Source organism: Dermacentor albipictus, chromosome 2 (genome assembly GCF_038994185.2).
Source record: "Dermacentor albipictus isolate Rhodes 1998 colony chromosome 2, USDA_Dalb.pri_finalv2, whole genome shotgun sequence".
NCBI lineage: Eukaryota > Metazoa > Arthropoda > Arachnida > Ixodida > Ixodidae > Dermacentor > Dermacentor albipictus.
Window position 1 is genome coordinate 31638736 of NC_091822.1, and position 25466 is coordinate 31664201.

Below are 25466 nucleotides of genomic sequence, written 5' to 3' on the forward strand. Positions count from 1 at the left end.
CACTCGGTACACGGAAGCCAGTACAACGTATTTTCCAACCACCAGGGGCCCTGCATAAGGAAAGGCACACACGCAGACCCCACCAGCGTCTTCCCTGCGGAGGAGAGGAAGGAGCGAACGCACGCGCGAAGCTTAATGGTCACGTGTGCCGTGGGGAAGGAGGCAACAGTGTGCATGCAAGGGCTAATGTCTTTTCATTGTTGCGGCCTCCTAGGCATTTTTGAATGGTTGTGGGCGGGGCGGCGTACTTGTAATATCCGGGCTTTCGCCACAATGTTGGCGGCGTGACACAAATTCGTCACCACACAAGCCGGTCGTAACAGACTGTCCCTCAGGGGAAAGGAGATCTCGGTGGACAGGGGAGTGCATCCACGGTCCAAAGGGATTGAACTGGTAGTTGTAGCCGTCCCACAGCTTGCATCCGGTAGACAGTTTTTTCCAATAGAGATTATGTTCTGTAGCGAGAACTCCGCCAAATGCATTTAGAGGTTGAGCTGCAGCCTCTGGTTCACGAAAGGCGTCCGTCGAAACCACACTGAAAACACGACTCGGCTGGCAAGCGGGAAACATATTCTGACTAAGCTTCGCCAGGCTTACTACATCCCCATTTTAATGCCATGCCAAGCTACCAAAATAATGCAGGAGCAACAACATCAAACATGAATTAGTGACGCTGCAAAGCACATTCTTAATGAATAGAGCAAAAAAAAACAAACAAAGTTGAAAACCTGAGCCAGGATGATACTCATCACATTGTACAGTAAAAGCTTGTTAATTCAGGTCTCACGGGACCGGGAAAAATGTTACGAATTATCGGAAGGTTGAATTAACGAATGAACAGGAAAAACAACATTAAAATCAAGTTGGAGAAGCATACCTTTATTTACTGAAGTACCGTATTTACATGACTGTAAGCCGACCCCTTAACCACGTGACAGGAAAAAAGAAAAGAGCATACTTGAGGGCGCATTCCATATCGAAAATTTATCAGTCACTGGCATGGTCACTGGACTACTCATCTTCACTTGTGCCATCGTCCTCACTTGTGCTGCCATCGTCATCGCTGCTATGGTCCCACAGCGCATCGTCATCCACCGAAATTCCACGTTTGGCAAACGACTACACTACGACATCTTGTGGAGCAGCAGCCCACGCCGAATGCACCCTAAGACATGCAGCCGTCAGGGAGGCTCTTTTGACAGGTCCAGTTGGCCTAAGTTCTCGGTCTTCTGCCGCCAACCACTCGTTGTACTCACGGCAGAGCAGGTCCTTAAAAGGCGAAGATCCGGGCTTGTTTCATGACCATGTCGCACTTCACTGGCAGGGACCAATCACGCATTTCAGCGACATACCCTGCAAGCTTGGCCTAGAGCTCCGTACTTCAGCCCGTGGGAAATTCTTCGCTTGGCATCACAGGCGAAAAATTTGCTTTGCTGCAGTCGCCACTCTCACACCATCCGTAAAAGATGGCAGCCCTCTTGAACGCTGCTGTGAACAAGGGTTTGAACAAGGGCCTGGAGCACTCATGACGACTTAGGAAGCATGGAAGTAGCACGTAGCCGGCAGTCGAGTTGAACACGTCAAACTAGGAGCTACAGGAAAATAGAAACACGTGAGCGGCGTCTGCTCTTCCATGAACTATTGATACTCCCTGAAAGCGCCGCCGTTTTGGGGGTGCCACCATGAACGGAACAGCGGCACTTCCATCGACTATCAACATCCGCCATGGGTGTTGTGTGCGCTGTAAAACTCTAAAAAATGTTTAAAAACCCTTCCGAAAAGCGAACAAACACGCAGGATAGCAAAAACTACGGTTAGAACCATAGAGCAAGCATAAAATTGCAACTATGTTGCAGGTCCCCTGATATCTCGTTGGGCTCGCTTTTTTGGCGGTGCCATGTTTTGGTTTTGATTGTAAGTCGAAACCCCCCACTTCAGATTTTCAAATAAAAAAAAAATAGGTCGACTTACAATCGTGTAAATACGGTATTTCGCAATATTCGTCTGCTTTTTCGCATAGATTCTGGCTGACATTACAATTTTTCTTAACTCTTCCAAGTGGCCAACAGCCTGCAAACTGCCGGAAGTGCTCAGGCAAACGTCCTCCAATATCAGAAGCGCATCCTGGACTTCTTGTGAGGTGCGATGAGGTCATGGCTGCACCTCCTCGCATGACTCTTCATCTGAATCATGGTCTTCCTGGGCGCCCGTGACATCATAAATAATTTCTTCATCGGTCAGGAGACCAGTTGTGGCGACACAATCATTAATCGCGATGTAGTCCTGAAGGGTCAAATCTGTGAGAAGAACAGCATCTTAGGTCGGACAGTCATCATCGGTGGACTCAGCTGACACCTCGTCGGCTACTGCCGCATGCTCGGGCCTCACAAAACCGCTGTGCCGAAAACAGTTGGCGATGACTTGCGGAGGTGTATTTTTCCACACGTGGGAGGTGTATTTTTCCACATGTGCATTGCACCGAGTAAGTCCACTTCATACAGCTTTCCTACTTCTGAGCATAAGATCATTCGTTGTAGCAAGTGCTTTCGGTACTTCGACTTCACGTAGTGAATGATACCCTGGTCCATCGGCTGAAGGGCACATGCAGTGTTGGGTGGCAAAAAAACTACCTTGACGCTCTTCAGTTTGACTGTGCAGTTATGTGCACTGCAGTTGTCAACAACCATAATTATCTTGCGGTCCTTGGATGTGAAATGCCAGTCTAACTGCTGCAGCCAGCCTCGAAAAATGTCCGAGGTCATCCAAGCCTTCCTGTTTGCTCTATACTCGACAGGAAGGCCTTTGATGTTTTTAAAACAACATGGCTTATGTGCCTTCCCGATGACAACAAGTGGCAAGCGCTCCGTGCCAGTCATATTGGCGGCAAGCAGCACAGTTATCCTTTGCTTACACTTCTTGCCACCTATGCACGGGTCTCCTTTGAAAGTTACCGTCTTGTCGGGCAGAGCTCTAAAAAGTAGAGCAGCTTTGTCTGCACTGAACACATCACTTGGTTCATATACGGCGATGTGCTCAAGCAGCTTCACATTTTTCCACTGGGTGGTCATGCTTTCATCAACGCTGACCTTTTTCACTGCACACACTTCTGAAGACGAGTTCATGTCTCTCCTGAAACCTCTCGAACCACCCTTCTGAAGCTCTGAACGATTCAATGTTCATCATAGCAGCATACTTCTCACCTTGTGCCATGATGAGAGGTCCGCTCAAAGGCAGATGCACATTGCGACAGTCAGTAATTCACTGGAGCAAAGCTTCTTCGAGCTGGAGATGAGCTTTGGTTCGCAACCGCTTTCTTGATGCATGAAACTTCTCGCTTTCGAAGGCTTGAAGAATCTGTTGTTCATTTTTCACATACGTTCCCAACATGCTCCGCTTCACGTTGTACTTGGTCATAACGTGCTGTCACGATTTGCCGTTCTTCAAAGCCTGCAAAATTTCCACCTTAGTCGCCAAGTTCTTGGCTTCGTACTTCTGCCGCTTTGCTGGCGTTGCCATCACTGTAGCGCACTATGGTGGTGGTATGCAAAACACAGTCACAACGAAAAAAGAAAACTCCACAAGAAGAGGTGATGCCGACTCGACAACATGAGAGAAAATGGCGTCAAAGGCACAGTGGAGCGAAGAAAAAAGACACTGACGTTGAGTGACATTGCGATCGCCTCCACTAATTGATGACAATGGCGATGCCTCTCAGGTTTTGATTTCCCTCCAGTGGTGCCAGCGCTGCTTTAGCACACTTTTGTGTAGCGGCAGCCGTCGGCATTTGTCCGAATTAAGCGGTGCGGGGCCGAATTCTGACAGATTAACAAAGGTTTGGTTCCACAGACTAACATGCACTTTGGTGGAGACCAATAGAGCCATCCGAATTATCCGAAATAACGGGTGTCAAATTAACGAGCTTTTACTGTATTCGTATTAAGCATTCTGATTTGAGCCATGGGCTCTTCCTTGAGACTCCCATTTTCTTAGTCACCCCAAAGTGTTCCTACAAGGCAAGGCTCCAGTGTAGGAGAAGGCCCTTTTGGGAGAAATTTGTTAGCATTTACCTGTCTCAATAACGGAACACGGAGCTGCACGGTCGCCTGACAATTTAGGAACAGCCTGCATGCTCTCTCTTTGTCGGTGGCACTGTGCAGCTGCTCGTAACTCCATTGTCTATTTACAACTCACATGGAGAATGGGGTGCTCCTCATCTCCATCTCCTACCTGGCATGCAACGTTGGCCCTGCCTTGCTCACGAGCGTCTCCCTGACCTGCGTACTCAATGTAATCCTGTGATTTCAGTACTGGCTCACCATCGTTTGCTCTCACTAGGGCACGAAAAGGCCGTTCAGATTTCTCTTCACGGAAAACAACATTTCCCTGTGCTATCCAGCACCTTGCAGCTTTGAATGCTAAGCATGCTTGGCGTAGGCAATTTAGCGCTGCATCGCCTAGCTCAAAGTGACGCATTCCTGCTGTACATTCGTAATACATCTTGGCTCTGGTCTCACCCTTAGACCTTGCCTCATCTGATGATTCCTGTGCGTCACGAAAACTTTCCTCTATGTGATGTGCACCCGTCACAATTGCATTGTCTTAAGCCATTGACATAGCTCTGTAGTAATGCATACTAACTTCACTGGCGCTTCCACTTCATCCGCTGACTTGTCTACACATTCACGTATGTCGCACGTCCCGACAGGTTGCTCAGAATATCGGAAACAGCTGGTCTTTCTAGCACCTGGCTGCTCGGAACACAGACTATGCAATAAACACAGCGTGCCCTGGCAATACGGCTGAGGCACGATGATCAAACTCAGTTTCCCTGACTTCCGTACACTTTTGCTGTAGTGCAGCACTTTCTTTTGAAAGCATACGTTATTCCACACTGCAACATCACATCGCGCTGAATGTTTTGCAGGCTGAATTCCTCATTTCACTCGGACATCAAGGCAGAACTACCATATTTACTCGCATAATGATCGCACTTGCGTAATGATCGCACCCCTGAATTTTGTCGTCAAAATTCTTTTTTTTTTAATTTCCCGTGTAATGATCGCACCCCGAACTTACCGCAGCGATATGTCGTGTGCCAAGTCTAGCTAATAATGATCGCGCTTACCATCTGTCATATGCTACGCGAACAACTCTTCCAAGACAAGCCAAGCGCTCTGCACGCACCAAACATTCTTAACTAGATGCCTCATTTCATTACTTTCCGCACTTCCATGACAAAAAGAGGTACAACCAAGCTTGCCTTTATTATGGGTAGGCTTTATAATGGTTGTGGTCAACAAAAACAAAAAAGGCGCCTTTCGATTCTTTTCAGCTGCACTCGTGAGCACGCAAAAAAATTGCGCGCGGCAATGATAGTAGCCACGTTTACACTGATACGTTAAAAGTGTACCCTATTCATACGCCGACGTTTGTAACACAGCTAAGATATTTGCCCACCCTTAGCGGAAACGTGCCGTGTTAGGATAGTAGTGAAGACAGATGCCGCAGTTTCCGCAGCACGCCAGCCATGCGTTTCTGTCACTGGCAGCTAAGCGCGCCCATCTGTTTCTGTCCCCTCAAAGTGGACATGGCTACGTTATTGCCGCAAACTTGCCGATATTAACGATATTATTCATCACTGATACGGAAGAAACTGTTTTGATGCACGTAATGTACTCAAGAGAAGAAAAAAATCGCGTTCGGCACGTTCGGCTTGCTCTGCCGGCCGCCATTTTTGTTTTGGTGTCCCGCACCGGCATCCCACAGCAAACGCGTGACGAAAAAAAAAATGTTTTTTTTTTTTTTTTTATGGGGGAAATTTAACCCGCATAATGATCGCACCCCTGAATTTGCGTCAATTTTTCTGACAAAAAAAGTGCGATCATTATGCAAGTAAATACCGTACTTCTCTGTAGCATCTTTAGACTCCGTGACACGGGCGCGACAACAACCGACTCTGTCGACTTGTCTACCTGTTTCGTTTTGGGCTGTAGTGTTTCCTGCAGTTGTGCTGCATAAAGGTCATGCCCATTACGCACCTTCACAACTCCAAGGCCGTGTGGCTCCATCTTGTGGTGTAAATTATCTACACCGTGCTCTATCACAAAAGTGCTACCATTCTGAATGCCGTGCCTATGACTCACGCTTGCCGCTTGAAAGCCACCATTTCCGCTAACACTGCCTTTGCAGCGTGCTCATTGAGCTCTAACAAGGCTGTGTCTGCGGTCTCCGTGTGCTGCACCACTGACTCATGTTCACTGCTTGAAACTGTCTGCTCTGGAACTACTGCTTTTGCAGTGAGCTGAATAATTTCTAATGCGAAGGCTCTCTCAATCTTCGCGCGCTGTGTGTCTGACTCGTGTTTGCCGCTTGGAACCGTCATTTCAAGTACTGCCTTCGCGACAAGGCCGATCAGCTTTAACACATGGGCGCTTTCGATCTTAGCGCGGTGCGCTTCCGACTCAGTTTCATCATTTGAAACAGTCATATCCTGACCTAATGTTGTTTCAGCGAGCTCACAAGCGTTTGGCGGAACCGCACTAACGACTTCACGCTGTTTCCATTTCGAGCATTCACGGTCTCCGTGCTCTTGTTAATTGCGGCTCCACGTCTGTCGGAGTTCTTCCAGCTCTTTGTCCAATGCCTCCATTTCCTTGGAACTTTCTGCCTTCATGATACCCAATCTTAGAATCATCTTCACAAAGTATTTGATCTTCGTCCAATCATTTTCACTTTTAAATTGATTGTATGAATAGCGGCGATTGTCATATCTTGCACTTTATCTAGATCAAGCTCCCTACACAACTTCAAAAGCTCAGCCTTTCGCAGCTTCCCAACTTGAAGGCGCACTTTTTTTTTTAACATTGATCAAAGCTTTTTCCTGCACTGGGTGCCTTGTGACCCAAAAATGCTGCTTGAATGTGTTCCATTTTGGCATCAAGCCACACCATTTCAAGTGCGAATTGATGCTCTCACTCTTCACCCTCTAGCGTTTTTCGTTTAATTTCTCACTTTTCTCTTTCAGGTGCACAGTGGCACTCTTGCATTGCACATTCGCGCCCTTGTACCTGTCTCTTTGCCGTCTCTCGAATAGAAATTCCAAAGGCTAAGAATCATTAGCCCCGAACTCAAGAATAGCCTTGATCAACTCTGGTCCTTTGAGTGTGTCCGACACATCCAGACACAACTCCTCTGCAAGCCCCAGCAACTCCGGTTTATGCAGCTGCTTCAAATTCATGACTGAGTTCAGTGCTGCTTTCTGTACAGGACACACACTACTGCTTTGATGCTAATGTGAAGTAGATGACGACGGCTTCTACCCGCTTTGTTACCCACACTTACAAAAGCCTGGTAAAAGTTCAGTAGAGAAAAGTCTCATACTCGCCAAACCTCTCAGCCAAGAATCCAGCCTAGAACATCCTGACGCACTGTTGCATCTCACGTAGACAACCAGTGGATGTTGTATCGCACCACTGGAACCATTTGTTAAAGATGGGTTCCCATGACTGTCAAGGTAGTGTGGGCTTGGCGGTCTGGAGCTTGATCAGCATGGAGGGACCCATTCAGAGATGCAAAATGATCCACGTAACGAGTAACAAATAACTTTTAATTGCACAAAACTTGTTGCTGAGCTAGTTGGTTCGTGACTTAAAAACAAAGGTTGCGGCACTAAGTAGACGAGGATGAAGTGAGACGCAAACATTGGTGCCTGTATATGTCGTTTGCGTCTCAATTCACTCTAACCTTTGTTTTTAATTACACTGTTACAGAGCAGTCAGCTCTACAAGCTTCCTGACAGAGATCGGCATGCTCTAGCTTGTGCTCAAGGCTGCTGAAGGCTGAAGTCTATTGGCAGAGGCATCCTCACTCGGGAGATGGAGAGAGTGAAAGTTCTCCTTGCCTGCAGTTACCACTCGGTGCACGGAAGCCAGTAAAATGGATTTTCTGACCACCACTGGCCCACCAGAGGGAAAGGCACTGATGCGCAAGCATGCACACACAGACACCACTGGCACCTTCCTTGTGGAGGAGGTGGAGGAGCAAGAGCAAATTCGCACATAAAGCTTAACCGTCCCGCTCACTCAAGAGGGAGAGAGAGAAAGAGAGTCAACATTTATAGATGCCAGCAATCGCGGAGGCGGACGCAGCCTTCCTCCGCCTAGCAGACGGCTCAGATCCCCTGGGTCTCATCGGCTGCCTCGGCTAGTTGGACGGCCCAAACCTGGTCTCTCTGGTCTGAGCTGTGCAGCAGGGTCCCCCACTGCTTCCGGTCTTGAATTTTGCGGCCTTTGGAAGGAGCTGCCTTCATGCATGCCCATGGAACATGTGGCAGATAAGCCCTACCCTTACATAATTTACATTTATCATTCTATTGCCCTGGATAGAATCTGCTGCAGTTCACTGGGTTAGGATATGTTTGTTTGCAGGAAGTGCCAGGCTACCGCCTGTTTCTTGGTTAGATGGGATGAGCTGGTGGGTACCGGGCCCTTCCCAGCCGATAGTAATTGGTGATTTTTTTGTAGCTGACCATGCAGTCTCTCGTTCTCGGCTGTGCTGGCACACTTGTTTGGCAAGTAATTACTCAAGCTGCGTTGTGAGCTGCCTAGTTGCCAGGAAGAGACGAGTTTGCTGGTGTCCGAATAATTTGGATCATCCCGCGATGATGGCCACTGTTATTATTTAGAATTTTGAATGCCTCTGACAAGATGCATCCTTTTGCTAAATTATAAACTACAATCTTTGAGTCGCTTATGGTAATTCTAGCTTTGGTGGAGGCCACCGCTAGTGCTATGGCTGATTCCTTCACAACTTCGGGGTTGTCCATTTTCACGCTTCTGCTCGTGATGGGTTCTCCCTGTGTGTCTACCGCTACGACCAACATCCCTTTGCGTCCTCAATATTCCGTAGCGTCTACGTAGGCCACGCCTTCTATGTCATGGTATGTGGCGCAATGCAGCACACCTTTGCCTTTTGTCGCCCATTGCGGTGCTCCGAGTCCATGTTCTTTGGCAGTGGGGGAATTTTAATGTTCCTCCTCATCTCTAGCGGAATGTTGAGTTTTGTGACCTGTTGCGCTTTGTACTGAATGTTGAGTTTCTGAAGAATGTGTCTCCCCATAGGGCTCTGTATGAGTCTTTCGTATTGGGCGGCAGTGTGCACCTCAGTTAATTCTTCAAGCGGGTTGTGTAGCCCCAACTCCTAAGATATTGTCGTTGAATGTTGTGACTGGGACGCCAATTGCCTGTTTGAATGCTCTTCTGATGATGCATTCCATCTTGTTTTCTTCTACCACGCCAAATGCTAGGTATGGCGCCACATAGATGACGTGGCTGGTGACGAAGGCCTGCACTAAACTAATTAGGCCGACCTCCCTCATGCCATAATGTCTGTAGCAATCTGTTTGATTAGTCTTAGTGTTTGCTGTTAGTGTTAGTGCGTTGTTCTCTGGCATATTAATGGTATCGAGGTTTCTGCCTTCCGCATGCAACCGGGCTCCAAAGACTTTGATCAGGTCTACGATAGGTATCGGGACGCCGTTCACTTTGATGTTAATGTTCGGTGTTCCTCCGTACTGTTTCCTGGTCATAGGGTTCACCAGCAGGAATTCAGACTTTACAAGGAGATACTGAGCCCGTTCCCCACCACATAGCATTTGACGGCCTCTGTGGCTGGGGGGTTTCCTTGATTTGGCCCTTGCTGAGGATTTTCAGTAGGCTGATCATTGCCATGTTGAAAAGAAAGGGGGACAACACCAAGCCCTGCAGCGTTCCCCTACTACCTAGTTCTGTGTCATCCAACTTGATTTCTCCTATCGTGATTTGAGCTGTGTGGTTCAAGAGAAAGTCCTGGACATAGGTGTAGGCTTTGCAACCTACCCCCAAGTCCTGGAGCAGGGAACAACAATTTTCGAAGAGGTGAAACAGCGCTCGCTCGGGTGTCGCAATATAGTCACGGTGTCTGGCACGGCTTCAATGCAGCGTCTGTCGGGAGTCAGCTCGCTGAGAAAGCAGAAAGCGCGTAGCGTGCACGCCGAAGAGGCTCGGCGCTTCAAGGTCGTTTGGTGGCGATTCGCGCATGTTTTTTTGCACGTCTTCGGCAGCTCTAAATGCCTTAGAAAATTAGCTCAGAAAATGCGTCACTTACAGTGCAATTACCTGCATGATGTACTTTTCTAGAACGCCAAATCTGTAATGTATATTTTTTTAATGTGGGATTGAAAGTGATGGCAAACGTTGTAGGTGACAGAACACACCGTCTCATTTCCTCACCCAAGCAGTGCGCATGTTCGTATCTTCAACAACCGTAGTCTCTGTCTCTACATGCTTGTCGTGAAGGAAAATTAACTGCTCAATATGGTCAGAAAGTAAACGCTCTCTATGCACTGTCACGTTTCTACCGGTAGAAAAGACTCTTTCACTAGGAACTGAGGTGGCAGGGATCGCCAAGTACTTCCCGGCGAGTGCACTTAAAAGCGGGTACCTGAAGCAGCCAATGGACTGCCGCCACTCACAAGGATTCATGCCCCTTTCCAGAAGAGGCTTTTCCGCGTAGTCTGTAACTTCCCTCTCAGGGGCAGAGGCCAAATGTGTCTTCTCTTTGTTCATCTCTAGATCGTCAAAAGCATTCCATACACTCGATGCCACCAGTGGACACGAAGTCGACGCTGGCACGGCAGTGTCCGCACGGTGTTCCACAACAGCTGCCTGGAGCTCCCTTGTCACAAGGTCTCTCAGCCAGATCATCTGACCAGATGCCTAATGAACTGTGGCCTTAAAGCGCGGATCAAGAAACATGCCTAGCCTGGCCACTTCATCAAATTCGCACTCCGCACAAAGAGTCTTGATACATTTTGCAACAATGTTAGCAAACCCTGAGTTGCCTTTGCAACCTTCAAGGCAATGGGGCATTCCAAAAATAATTAGAATTATAAAGCTTGGTGAAAAAGAAACCGAAACTGATCATGTCTTAAGGGCCTGAAGCAGATAGACTGAAACAGAGCATACAGATAATGAGCGGATCATGCGAAGTTCTCAGTTAATAGACATCTTCTTAGGAGAATGCAGAGCAAGCATACAATTGGTTAATTGCTCAATTATTCACACTCTATCCGAATATCCCCCGTTTCCACCGTTATTCGGCCGTCCTCGAATATTCGTGAATTTCCGAATATGCATTTCTCGAATCGAATACGCTTTGAATAAGGAAAATATTCTATTCGTATTCGAAATTTCGGATATTCGCACACCCCTAAAGACAAGTAGTTGGCCTCAGTGCAGAAATATTGAGGGCACGGCGTCGGATAGCAGGACAGGCCATTTAGGTTTGTCTTGGACTTCGCCACTAAGCTCGCCATAATACTGCCGCCTCTCTATGTCACTCTCCAAGAAGTGCTTCTTGCAAACATAGTCGCCCTACGTCAGCTCTCCATCCTTCCTTGGAATTGCACGAGCCCACAATTCCAACCATACTGGGTCACCCAGAACTTTGAATGTAATGACCACTTCCCTGCAGGATGCGCAGCCATTGCTGCACCTCTGCACAAGACATTTCCACCCCGTCTTAGAAAAAGCACGAATGGAAAGCACTCGCTTTTGTTGCAACGTGGAAAGCGTGAGCAAAGTCTTAGAAGCCAGCACTGCCGGCACAAAGCGGAAGCCCGCAAGAGCTCTAATAGAGACGGAAAGCCTGCAAAATACAAAACAAACCACGACAGCTTGCATGCACATATTGGGAGCTTTTCCTCTCAAGGTCACCTACACATGCACTCACACCACATGCGAGCGAGTGAACTGTGGCGGTATCGGCAGACATTGTCTGCTACGGCGCCGACACAGTTCAACTCGGCTAGCAGATGCCTGCTAGCCGAGTTGCTGTCCACAAAACTTCCCGATGGGCGCGCGACAAATCTAGGAAGTCCGAGTCACCACGACCAGATAGCAAGTGAATATGTTCGCCCCATGCTGGATCCCAACGCTTGGTCGTTCGCGCGTACGGTCATGCGAACGGTGGCGCGTTCGAAGGAGGCCACGCGAGGCGGTCCCGCAATAACATAGATTAGCGCACGCGCAGCACGTCCGCGCTGCTTGCCGGACTCCAGCCAAAGAGGAAGAGCTTTTCCCTTTTCGCGGCCAAGTAAACCCGCTGTTAGCAGCGCAACACTCGCACCATCTCTCGCACTGCGCTTCAACCACACCGACCGCCACGGGCCCCAAGCCACGCAGCAAAGCCGAATTACAGGAGGCAGGATATACGGAAAAACAATGTATCAGGGGACGCGTGAGAGTCACGCATCCCCGCAACTGGTAGCTCATTTCAAGCGCAGTGCAGTATGTAATTGGGACAGTATTCAATAATAGCTGCTGCTAAAATGTCCGCCACTTCTATTCATTCATATTACAGAATGAAATCTGGAAGAACTTACAATATATGAGATATCTTAATTTTTGTGAATCGTGTCCATAGAAGAACATTTAAATGATGGCAATGCGCCCGATGTGTCATCTGTCGTGCTGCGGTGAAAACTGCATTTCCTCCTTGCCCAACCAAGACTTTATCGGGCTACCCGCATGTGCTGCCACGGCCTAGCAGATTCCTCTCCACAAGTACTTCTTTCTCCGTGTCCCGGAAGTTGTCTAGGACCACCTTGCGCGTAATATTATCGAAGGCCTTGGTGAGGTCCAGCCCTAAGATGGTTTTTAGTCCTGCTCCTCAGCTCCACGTGTCAAAGATTTGATGTTTGATTTGGAGTAGGATGTCCTGCGTGGACAGTTTTGGCCTGAACCCGATCATCGTGAGTGGATACAGGTCTCTGTCCTCCATGTAGTTGCTTAATCTAATGAGAATGACGTGCTTCATCACCTTCCCCATGCAGAAGATCTGAGAGATGGACATGAGGTTCTCAATCAGTAATTTCTCGCTGAAGGGAGACAGCACTAGCGAGTGTACACATACATCAGGGCGTTGTGCACGCCATAGGAAACGAGGTGAGAATGCACGCACAAAGGCTAATTAACGATTTTTTGCCGTTGCGGCCCCCTAAGCGTTTTTCAGCGGTTGCGGGCAGCGTGTTTGTTACGTCCAAAGTTTCACCATGGCTTTGGCGGCGCGACACAAATTCTTCACAACACAGGCCATTCGTACCAGCGCGGGGCGGGCTAGACTGAGGACCGCAAAAGCATCAAGCATGCCTACTAAGTTCGTCTGTGTAATAGCATGCTCGCAAAGCACCAAGCTAAATTTGCGTAGCACAGCATAAACTGCTGGTGTCATGCAGTCAAGGTGGCACTTCACAGCATTGCGACGACATATGACAAGCAAATGCGGAACGCTTTCGTGGCCTCATTTACCACAATATTTTAAGTAGACTGAAGCACAACAGTGAGCAAGGGCTTTTAACTCTTTCCATACTGTACCAATTGGGCATTGTTAGCCTGCTAATGGTGGTTTGAAACGCCACTTTCGAGACCTCCTCTGCCGCTCAGACACAATGCATGGAGACAGGTGAAGGTGAGGAGAAAGAGCAAAGAGAGGACGCAGAGCGGTGTTGCAAGGACGAGCAGGAGGGCGATCTTGGAAGCCACACAGTGACGCTCATTGGCAGGGCATGTCGGCAGGGAGCGGGCGTGCCTGCAGGGCGAGGGTAGCTCACTTGAGAAGGGCACGGAACAAATAGTTTGCCTCTGAGGAGGCTCGCGAAAACAGCCTCTGTGCGCAAAGGGGTCGGAGGTCGTCGTTATCTCGCATCGTGGCACCGTGTTTGTGCCGTCTGTTCGCTGTAACTGGTTGGCAGGGCTCAAAGACATTCGTTGTAAGTGAGATTTTGTGCCGTCGAAATAATGTATGTTCGGACGGTCACATGGATTTCGCTCATTTTAAACGAAAGTTCGTCTTAAGTGGGGCCATCATATGTGGGCTGGACTGCACATAAATTCGAGGTAGTGACATGGCAGAACCTTTGTGGTGGCCACATTTTTTGCCCTGCTCTTCCTCTACAGTTACTATACCAACTCTACGATTCACGCGTTGCAAAGCATAAACCCTGATCATCATCATCATCATGGCTGTCGCCTGTTGCCAGGTGCAGCTGCTGTACTGCTGTTTCTTTCTTAACAAAGGTGGTGGTGACCACTGAAACATACTGTGCTGGTAGTTAACACATTTTAGGGGCACATTCAATGCATTTCAGCAGTTTTGGGATACTATAGCATTATGTGAGTGGATAATATGTGGACTGCCGTTTCAGGAAATTTTGTTACTGTGGGATTACTGTCAAAGAAAGTTTTGTTGTCGCAAGATATGAAATGCATTGATTCGTATGGGTGTTCGCCAGAGATCGAAAAATATTTCGTGGCCGTGAGAATATTGTTGCCTCGGGATTTCATTATTGCAGATTTTGACTGTATTTAGTGTTGGCTTTGAACCAAAAAACTTATATTCCGACAAATCTATGTGAAAACGAAAATATGTGACAATAGGAGTGCCAAGGTCGAAATGATGCGCCTTGCCAGATGGCCAAGCTTTTTTTCTGTGTACTATAGCCATGGACATACATTGCCATGTTACAAGGGCGACCTTTTTCAAAACTTTGCAACTTAGAAGTCTTCAATGCTTACAGCTTACTTTGGCATATTCTTGCGTAACATTTTCAGTGCTTCAAAATGCTGATGGTCTTTGATTTGACTGAAACAATCCTCTATTGCTCTGGCTTAGACTGAGCAGTGTGCTTAGCATGTCTCTTTACTCCCTTGTCTGCGTGCCCAGGTGACATATCCGAGCTGGCCACCCTGCCCATTCCTGATGGCAGCGTAGGACTCTTCTCAAAAGACTGTGATAGCGTGTCCAGGAGATACAACACGGCAGGGGTGAGCTTTTCGTCATTCGTCTCGCTTAAGAGGGTACACAGCTCTTAAAAAACGAAAATCGCGAAAAAAAATTTAGATTTTTGGGAACTACAGTAAAACCTCGTTAAACCTTACCCGCTTAAACAGTAGTTTCGTTTTAAAAGTAGTAAAGTCAAATCCCCGACTCAGCGGCCATTGAACATAATGTGTTTTATATCCACATAAACCTTACCAGCTTATTGCATACATATGGTTAACACGTAGGGTTTCCACTTTTCGTTGCACAAACACAGCAGTGCATTGTCTCCATCGGCGGCCCGGCAGAACAACCAGCCTCACAGATCAGAACAACGGCCTCCAAGCGCCCTGTACGTTTGCGCATGAAGCCACATCAACATCAACATCATTTCGGCACCATGCTACAGAGCGTTGTGGCGTTGTGCAAACAAAGACCCGTGTCATGCCGAAGCTCGTATAAAAAAGACGCCGGGTGCTCAGCATAGAAGAAAAATTTGACAACGTTCGTGCTATTAAATGTGACACGAAGAAGTCAGCGCTGGCACACGTCAAGGATCTACTGTTGCCTATGGTGTGTGGCATTTGGAATGCGAAGAAGATGCTCGGCAGCGCTGTTGCCACTGCGAAAAGATGACGACTACGAGGTTCTACTTTTCGCCATGTTGTTGCTGAAGTGTCGACTAGCGACAGTGATGAGGATGACACGGAAAGCGACAGCACGGGCGATTCAGGCCCGACAGTGGCAGAAGCTGCACGTTACGTCAGCCTCATGAATGCAATTGTCGCAGCGAGAATAGCCCCCCGCAATGAAAAAGGTGCCTCGCGACTTCTGCCACGCCCAAGCACGGAGAATATGCAACACCAACGAGGAATCTGCCATGCGAATGTTTGCCGAGAAGAGGAGGCTGGCTGAAAAGCTGGCTCGCAGTTCCAGTAAGTTTGAGGCCGCTGTTATCACTGCAAGGCCGCCACGGTATCAAACGAAAATAACACTTTTGTCGCGCGAAGTGAATAAATACTGCATGTCTTTTTCCTCTTTCATCGCACTCTCTCTGAGTTCCGATTTTGACAGGTAAGTGGGCGATCTCATGCTATTTCGGTTAAGCAGTACTACCGTTTAGTACGTACTTTTTCTGAGCTCCAGCCAACTACGATTTAATGAGGTTTCACTGGACTTGTTTGGGCATCTGTAAAGCCTATTCTACACTGTATCAAAATGATTTGCCTAAAAACACACCCTAGTTTCCGAAGAAAAATTATTTCGTTAGCGTGGACGGCAAGAAAGGACCCTAAAATCGTGCAGAAACACTGGAGTTCACAGAGTTATTTCTTGTCTTTCCCGTCGCTGAGTGCCGCCATCTTAGTATCGTTCGAAAGCTCAAAGTTCCGTCTTTCAGTTTCCCACATCTTCACCGACGATGACCGTATAAAAAAAGACCAAATGTAAACAATCAGGCCGGTCTGATGAAGCACACAGCCCTCCGATTGGCTCAGTTTACCAGTGTGTTGAGAGGTGCCTTCTGATTGGCTGTTGCTATGGCAACTAAGCCTAGCAGACGAACTCGTCTGCTAGGCCTGGCAGTGGGTCGCTTTGAAAACCACTGATACGCCGTTTATTCATTGTATTGCAAACGTAAGTGACAAATTGGCCCTCTTGAAAAAAGAAAAAGATGTTTGAAACCGAACACACATCCACGAAAAGCGAAGCACAAGCCATCTCAGCTTCCTACGGCAAGAAAGAGGAGGCGGTTATCCCAAGGTTCAGACGAGCCGACAAGATCGCGTCTGAGATAAGTCACTGCGTCACACAATCTCAAACTTCATGGGCAATAATGCAGAAGCAAAGCTGACCATTGCCCTTTGTCTCAGGGTGTAGGTTTACTTTGGAGACCGCAGACATTGTGCCGATGCCTATTCCCGTGCCTTTAATGCATATGCGTGTTCCGTGTTGGTGCATTTCAGATTCTGTTACGAGCCTGTACGTTCACCTAATGTCTACATTAGGGGAAGAATTTAGCATTTTTAATAATATTGTAATTATTATTTCCCGGTTTTGAAGCTCGAAATTTATATTTTCCCAGTTTTTTTTTTCCCCTTAAGTATAGCTTTCTTAAAAGTCACAATTTTTGAGGTCGGCACTGTTCAATTCAATGTCATTCAATTCTCGTCATTGTATATTTCCCTGAATACATGCGAGTCAGAGAGTGCACAAGAACTATGACATAGTGTCTTAGGACACTGAAATATTTTGAAATCCTGTAGAAATCACCAAAAAGAATTCACATTTGTAAAGCTGCAACTTTAGAATTTCATAACTTTGGCTAATGTACAGATACAGATATCCAAGTGCTAGCTTGCAATATTTGAACATCCAGGATCATACCTGCTTCATTTTAGCTATGTTGCGGCAGTACATTTTTCGCAAATCACATCCCAAATATTTAACATAAGAAGAATTGTAACAACTTTTTTTTTAATTGACCTCAGAAAAAGTCTAATTGTATATTTATAAGCAGCGAACAAGATTGGATGTGTCCTGAAAGTTTCATGTGTCTAGAGCGAGTATTAAAAATGGTTGTTCTGGATGCCATGTCCCCTCATATTTAATGCTGTTTGTTCTTTGTACTCTTCTCAAAAAAACAAATTTTGGGCTCATGTAATATTCAGGCCTCAATATCTCGTTCAAGAACAGATAGAACTAACTTTTTTTTTTTTTGCAGAATGGAGTCAATGTATACTCTAGAAGTGTAGCAAGCAATTTTTTTTGTTCATTTTGGAAATTAATTATTTTGCTGCAACTTCTGCCACATGGTTGCCATATTTTGTGGGCTTGTATTTAATGGGCTGTAAGATATCTATTAAAGGTCAGATAAAAAAATGTGCTAGCTATCCTTCATTGCTTACTCCTGATGCTATCTAAACACGCTTCACAAATAATTTTTATGGTGCCATTTATTTTCCATTGTGGCTTTAAACAATGGAAGGGAAATGGTAAGTAATGTAGAAACTAATTGACCCACAACAAAACTAATTACATATTTAAAATCAGCACAAAATTCTTCATAAGACTGGAAAGTTTGATTAATATTGATGAAAAGGATGATGAACATTATTTCAATAGCAGTGTCCCCCCTTGAAGGGATAGTGAATAAAAAATTTGTCGCCGAGATTTTTGTCTCCAGTGATAGCTGTCACACCAAGAGCTACCAAAACAACACTCTTTCTGAGGAGAAGCGAGCGAAAAGTAATTATTTTAATGAATATTTCTCAAATCACAGCACCCACCGGCCTCCTCCGAAAGCTCTGGCAAAACCGGATGCCACGTCACGCTTACCCACCTCGAGGCCCATTGCGAGCGATCGTCCACACTGAGCGCGCGAAGGGGCGAGTTGACGTTTGCAGCAACGCGCTTTCTTTGTTTGACCGCCCTGTTCGTACCGCTTCCTCGTGTGAGCTGTTCGAAAACCTCGTCTTTCACTACTGTTGCCAACAAGCCATGGACTTTTGTGCCAGGTGTCAAAACCGACTTCCTGTTTGAACCGGTCGTCCTGGCTTCTTGGCTGCTGTAAAAAGGCAGCACATCTCTTGCACATCTCTCAGTTCTCTGACGTCTCGCAGCCGGTTTGTCTGTTCAGCCTCAGCCCTTCCCCTCCAGTCCCTGCGTCGCCAACAGTACACACCTAGTTTCGAGAGTGGCTTTCAGCTTGCAGGACACCTCAGTCTCTTACCACTCACGTGTAACCGTGCGAGCCCGAATGAAATGTGTTCAGCGTCGACTCGTGAATTGTACAGCGGTGAGTCTCACCCGTCACTGCCACAATGGGAGGGTTTCCGCAAAGTGCAGATGTAGTGTGCAGCGGTTTTGTTAAATTCAAACTGCAACATCAAGATTCGTCGAAGTGGAGGTTGGAGTTAAGATTCACTTTGGCTGCTCGCAGAATCCTAAGATGTCCTTCAATTAGGTCAGTTGAAGGACATCTTAGGATTCTGTGAGCAGAAAGTTTACAGAACAAGAAAGTTTTACAGCAAGCAAAACTGAAAGCGTGCTGCTCGTTTTTCCTCCATGACCTGTACTGCCCTTCAGATTCAATCTCTTGTTTGACAGAATCTACCAAAACAGTGCCATTTCACATTTGTTAGCCTTAGTAATTTCCGACGACACATGAAGTGATCGTGTTCCTGTTAGATGAAGAGCACTTGCAGGGGTGCGGCGCAGTGTTCAATATACTTAATGTGGTGGTGAGCGGGAGTTCGATGTATGCATAGTATGTCGCTATACTTTTGCATGGTATTTTCAAGGGGATTTTACACCTATTCCATATAGACAATAATTCTATGTATCAGACTTTGGTATATCCGGGACCAATTGTATTTTAAGCATTGCGGTGTTAGGAGGTTGCTATTTTGGACTTTCAGACCTAATGGAAACAAGATGATGTTAAAAAAAATTGAACAGTAGAACAAACGATTGGCAAATGCATACATAGGCAGAAATGAGACAGGACGGACTTCTGACTAACAACTGATGTTAGTTGTAGGTCAGATTAAGTTAGTGTGATATGCGCTTGACGTTGCACTTGTGTTGTGAGATTTCCTTGACGAATGCAACGTAAGCCAAAGAAGTAACAAGCCACAGCGCAGAAAAATAGGCGGGGTCAATCAGGAAAGGTAGAAGAGAAGGAAGGGGAGAGCATGGGGGGCTGCGGGGGCTCCGAAGACTGGCGACAAGAAAGTGGTGCCGGTTCGTGGAGCGGAGAAAAGAAAAGCTTGCCCAGGTGGAGCCAGGAGGCTACCCTGCTATTCCAAGGGACCGGACTGTTCGGGGGATGTCCACAGACAACAGTCCACGTTCGACCTGAGCCAGGTGGATGGAGCCGACTGGCCGGTCAGGCGAGACGACCCTGGCCTGTCCCACAACCTGGGCCCCACTGACCATTGCGGAGTGGACCGACGCTTCCCAAAGAGCGCGGCTACGACCTGTGCGCCAAGCGTTCCTAAGCGTTGATCTAGCACTCGGCCGTACTGACGTCTCCCGAAGAAGGCAGCTGGGATCCATTCATTGACCATGCTGGTTGCGGCTACCAAGCGTCGTGTTGAGGCCAGCGTCAACAAGGGACCTTGCGTTTCATCCACTGCTGCATCGTCAGGAACTGCCCCACCATCTGGGCCGACAAAATTTTTTCCCAGTGAACCTGTGTTTATACCATCACTGTGACTCTATGACTTATCGTGTCGGTAACGGGCATAGTAGAGAAACATTTAGAGGAACTCTACAGCTTTGATCGCACCCTGTTTATTCCTGCCAGCTATAGTGATGTTTTCTTCTAAGTGCTCATGCATGTGTTGTAAATATAGCTTATTCGATCTTATGAGAGTAGGGTGAAAAGATTGCATTTTGTGTACAAATGGCTCTGTCTATTATTCGCACCAATGTTGCCATTGCATGCTCGATATTTTCCCAAGAAGCTGACATTACAGTTAGTCAGCACTCCAATCTGTCTCGTTCCTTTCTGTGTCTTCGTCTGCTCATTCCGTACGCCAGGCACGTACGCAGGATTTTTTTTCGGGGGGGGCCCGCCACCTCCATCATCATCATCATCATCGTCGTCGTCGTCGTCATCATCATCATCATCAGCCTGTTTTATGTCCACTGCAGGACGAAGGCCTCTCCCTGCGATTACCCCTGTCCTGCGCCAACCGATTCCAACTAGCGCCCGCGAATTTCCTAATTTCATCGCTCCACCTAGTGTTTTGTCATCCTCGATTGCGTTTCCCTTCTCTTGGTACCCATTCTGTAACCCTAATGGTCCAACGGTTATCTAACCGGCGCATTACATGACCTGCCCAGCTACATTCTTTCCTCTTGATGTCAATTAGAATATCGTCTATAGCCATTCGATCTCTGATCCAAATCACTCTCTATCACTCTTAACGTTATGCCTAGCAATCTTCGTTCGATCGCTCTTTGCGTGGTCCTTAACTTGCTCTCAAGTCTCTGCCCCATATGCACTGGCAAAATGCACTGGGAAATGCACTGGCGAATGCATTGGCACTGGACATATTGCACTGGCAAAATGCACTGATTGCACACCTTACTTTTCAATAATAATGGTAAGCTTCCAGTCAGGAGCTGGAAATGTCTGCCGTATGCGATCCAATCTATTTTTATTCTTCTGTGAATTTCCTTCTCATGATCAGGGTTCCTCTGATTAATTGACCTAGGTAAACGTACTCCTTCACAGTCTCTAGTGGCCGACTGGCCATCCTGATCTCTTGTTCCTTTGCCCGGCTATTTACCATTATCTTCAACTTCTGCATAATAATATTCAACCCCACTCTTACACTCTCTCTGTTAAGGTCTCCAATCATTTGTTGTAACTCGTCTGCATTGTTGTTGAATAGAACAATGTCATCGGCAAACCGAAGGTTGCTCAGATATTTGCCGTCGATCTTTACTCCTAAGCCTTCCCAGTTTAATAGCTTGAATTTTTCTAAGCACGCAGAAAATAGCTTTGGATAAATTGTGTCTCCCTGTCTGACCCCTTTCTCTATAGGTATCTCCTTGATTTTCTTGTGTAGAATTAAAGTAGCTCTAGAACCTCGTAGATATTCTAACGCGAAATACGAGTCAGTAAGACGAGAAACTATTTACAGATTATATTTACAACAACGGTTGCAGCACTGACCGGTTAGATTCACAGCGCGAGCCCAGTTCGTTCTTCCTCCTCTTTTCTGGAGTGATGGCGCCTACGCGCCTCATTCAAACAAACAGATACCTCACGCATGTAGCAATATTTTCCAAGCTTTTTACGTAAGCGTTCTGTACTCCTTGATTACGTAGGGCCTCTACGATTGCTGGTATCTCTACTGAATCAAATGCCTTTTCGTAACCTATATAAGCCACATAGAGAGGCTTATTGTACTCTGCACATTTCGCGATAACCTGGTTGATGACATGGATGTGATCCATTGTAAAGTATCTCTTCCTGAAGCCAGCCTGTTCCCTTGGTTGACAAAATCCAGTGTTAACTTAATTTTATTGGATATTATTTTGGTAAATATTTTATATAGTAATGGGAGCAAGGTAATGGTCCCATAATTGTTCAATTCTTTAACGTCTCCTTTTTTTGTGGATTAGTATAATGTCTGCATTCTTCCAGTTTTCTGGGACCCTTGCAGTCGATAGACACTCCGTATAAAGAGCCGCCAGTTTTCCAAGTATTATGTCTCCTCCATCTTTGATTAAATCGACTGTTATTCCACCTTATCCTACCAGTTTTCATCGTTTCATGTCTTGCAGGGCCCTTCTGATCTCATCGCTAGTTATAGGAGAGTTTCTGTATCCCGTTCATTACTGTTTCTAAGTGAACTATCGTGATTCCTCTGGGTACTGTATACAGGTCAGCTTAGAATTTTTCCGCTGCTTTTACTACATCTTCGAGATTGTTGATGATATTATCCTTCTTATCTTTTAGTGCATACATCATGGTTTGTCCTATTCCAGGTTTCTTTTTTTACTGATTTCTGGCTGCGTTCATATTTTACGGCTTCTTCAGTCTTTCTCATGTTATAGTTTCGAATATCAGTTATTTTCGCCTTGTTGATCAGTTTTCACAGTTCCGCGAATTGCGTAACGCTGTGCGGCCGCCAGTCCCATACAACCACGTAGAGCGCTGGACTCTGCGATTCTAGACGTACTGCGTTCACTGCGAAAGGTTAGAAAAACACCCACATAAGCACAGCAGAGAAGTGGCTATGTGAGGCGGTTGGACCGATAACTGTAGAAGCGTCATTCAAAACAAGTAACTGTTCTCCACTTCCGGCGGCCTTTTCTCTACTTCCTTTTTAAATAAAAAGATGTTGATCCCTAAATATTCTCATAAACAACAATTAACTTTTTTATAATTCGCTTTTGCTTGAAGTTTGGTTGTTGCCTTTGCTCTCTCCCTTAGTAGATCGCTTAATTTCTCAACTCCTTGCGATTTTTGTTTCCAGTTGCCAATTTTGCACGAAACGTGCTATATAGTTAGGCTAAAACAGACAAGGTAACGGGCGACGGTCATCTTGCTAGTGGGTTTAAGGGTTATTGCAGGGTTTCATGATGGACGCTCTTTCACATTATTCTATTTCCCACCTTATCTAACCCATATAACGTGTATATGGTTCCAGGCATCTGCCAGCGTCGGGGCGAGCCGTAACTCAAGGAAACAATGAAGCTAAGGGATAAGTTAAACGCAATTAGCGTTTTCTCCGGCCGCAACTAGTTCCATGAGAGTACAGACCAGCTGAGTAACAGCCGCATCCCTCTCCTGGTCGCAGGATCTGCCTAAACAAAGAACGTTGAACTAACAAAAGCAACAGCTATGTGCGTGATGGTTGAATAGATGGTGACAACTGAACGCATCTCGAGTTAATCGCGCGGGTGCGGAATCTACGAGAAAACTTTCCTTCACTTTACAAGAGATGCCGATAACTATCGCCATCTAAAAGGAGTGAAAAAGGCAGCATAAGGCTGACCGATGATCAACTGCGAAGTCTCAACATTCATCTGGCGGCGCTTTAGGACTGTGTGAGGAGTGGTGGCGTGGGTGGGGAGGGGGGGGGGTATGCCACTTGATTTCGGGGGGGGCCCGGGCCCCCCCGGGCCCCCCCCTGGGTACGTGCCTGCCGTACGCACTTGCAGTGTTGTACCAACTAGCCCAAAGGAATGTGTTTTAACCAATGAGAATTAATTGTAGCACTAACCCAATTGCATTTTCACTCTTTCAGTAGCTGAGAAACTGAGCAGTGTGCTCCTTTCCTTGGTGTTCCACTCAAATGCAGTAATTCTGTTCAAATATTTTATTAATGATGCTTTTGCATTCACCAGTGCACATTATGACACATGGTCACCAATTTGTATTTTTTATTTCAAATTATTTGTATATTAAACTATTTCACAAACGGCTTCAAGTTTGATACTGTAAAACCTCATTGTAACGACATTGAACGGGCAGCCATAAATATTTCCTTATACATATTACTTCGTTATATCCATTACAGCATGCGCTGCGCTCTGAATCTCTTTGGGTATTCCAAAGGGAAGTTCACCTACTTTGTTTAGTTATATTGCATTTCGTTGTAGTGAGGTTTTGCTGTACCTCCAAGATCAACTGTAACTAATCCAAAAAAATTCAGAACAACCAAAATGCAATACCTTAACCAAAAGATTTGCAATAAATATTGTAAGGCACAGACATGTCAGCATGCCATTCAAACTTCAAGATGCTTGAGCCAAACAAATTGGTTTTTCTTTAATTTGGCTGATACAAAGCCTTTACTTCTTTAGGTGCGGTCAGGCACAAAATAACAAAAGTCGTTTTCTTTTCCTACTGACAGCTGTAGTTTTGCACTACCGTGCAAGGCTGTAATGTCCTAGGGAACCGAGTTTGAGTGGAACACTTTAGGAAACAATTCTGCATACGTAAAGCTGTACTGTAACGCAATTTGAATCTGTCCCGATGGGCAGGTTAAGAGAGATATACAGAGATAAGATTCTGCAGATTTTTACAGTGAAATGTCAACACTATGTCGCAGTTGTTGTGAGGTCATCATTCCATCAATTGTTTTGTGCACTGAAATAAGGCTGCCAAAGGTGTCCAAGTCCATGTTTTTTTATATATATACCATTTTGCAGAGCCGTTACCACCAGCTTCTAGACCTGAGCCGGCCATCACTACGTAACTTGGGTCTGGGGCCCAACGAGTGTGCGTTGAACCTGGGTGTGTTTCTGGTGCGGATGGTCGACTGGGTGCGGCACAATGTCACCGAGACGGCCGAGAACTGGATCAGAGCAAATCTCAGGTGAGTACCACAGATGCAGTATGGCTGATTGCCACACACTGTTTTGACTACGACTTTGGCGGTGCGTTTGCCCAAAAACTTGAAGAAAAGCCACGTGCTTAACGTAAAAACAGACCAGAAGTGGTACCTTACATACGTAATGTGTCACATAATCTCAACTCTTTCCTTACCGGGCCTTTATACTGTATTTACTCAAATCTAGGCTAGCCCCGATTCTAAGCCGACCCCTGAAATTCTGAAGCAAAAAGAAGAAAAAAACTGACCTCGAATGTAGGCCGAATAAAAAACCGAGGATAGCATTTACAAAATGAAAATATAATTTATTGAATATTAACGTGCTGAGCTCATTCTACACCTTCGTCGCTGCTAGCCATCAAATGCCATCCTCGTTGCAGCGCAGGCACAAAGCATCTCCCGTTGCTCTCCCCAACGGCAGACGATCTTCTCGTCGATGCCGACGTTCCACCCGGCTTGAACGTTTGATTCAACGGCGTAGATTCGAATAAGTGCAGTAAATCGATCAGTTTCATTTGTTAAATTGTTAAACATTTCCCCTGCAATATTTCTAAAAATACAGTCGATCCCGGATATATCGAATTATTACCTATATCGAACAGTTGAAAAGTCCCCTTGGGAATCCCATGCAAAAGTATAGCGCTGTTGTTCGCTTATATAGAACTCTCATGCACCGCCATATCAATGTATCGAACTCCGTGCTGAGCTGAGCCCCGGCAAGTGCGCTTCTCCCACGATACCCCACCCCCG

The 25466-nt window shown here is 46.4% G+C and overlaps 1 protein-coding gene across 2 annotated transcripts in view; it reads left to right on the forward strand.

Moving 5' to 3' along the window:
* The window catches only part of LOC135916607 (glycosyltransferase 8 domain-containing protein 1-like), a 95025-nt gene that overhangs the window by 29630 nt on the left and 39929 nt on the right, over positions 1-25466 (forward strand). For both annotated transcript variants that reach the window (XR_010568984.2, XM_065450038.2), the window contains exons 5-6: positions 14761-14861; positions 24535-24701. Coding sequence is in view for 1 of the 2 variants with exons in the window: in XM_065450038.2 (XP_065306110.1) it covers positions 14761-14861; positions 24535-24701 (268 nt within the window). In the remaining variant the exon portion in view is untranslated. The remainder of the gene's footprint in view (positions 1-14760; positions 14862-24534; positions 24702-25466) is intronic.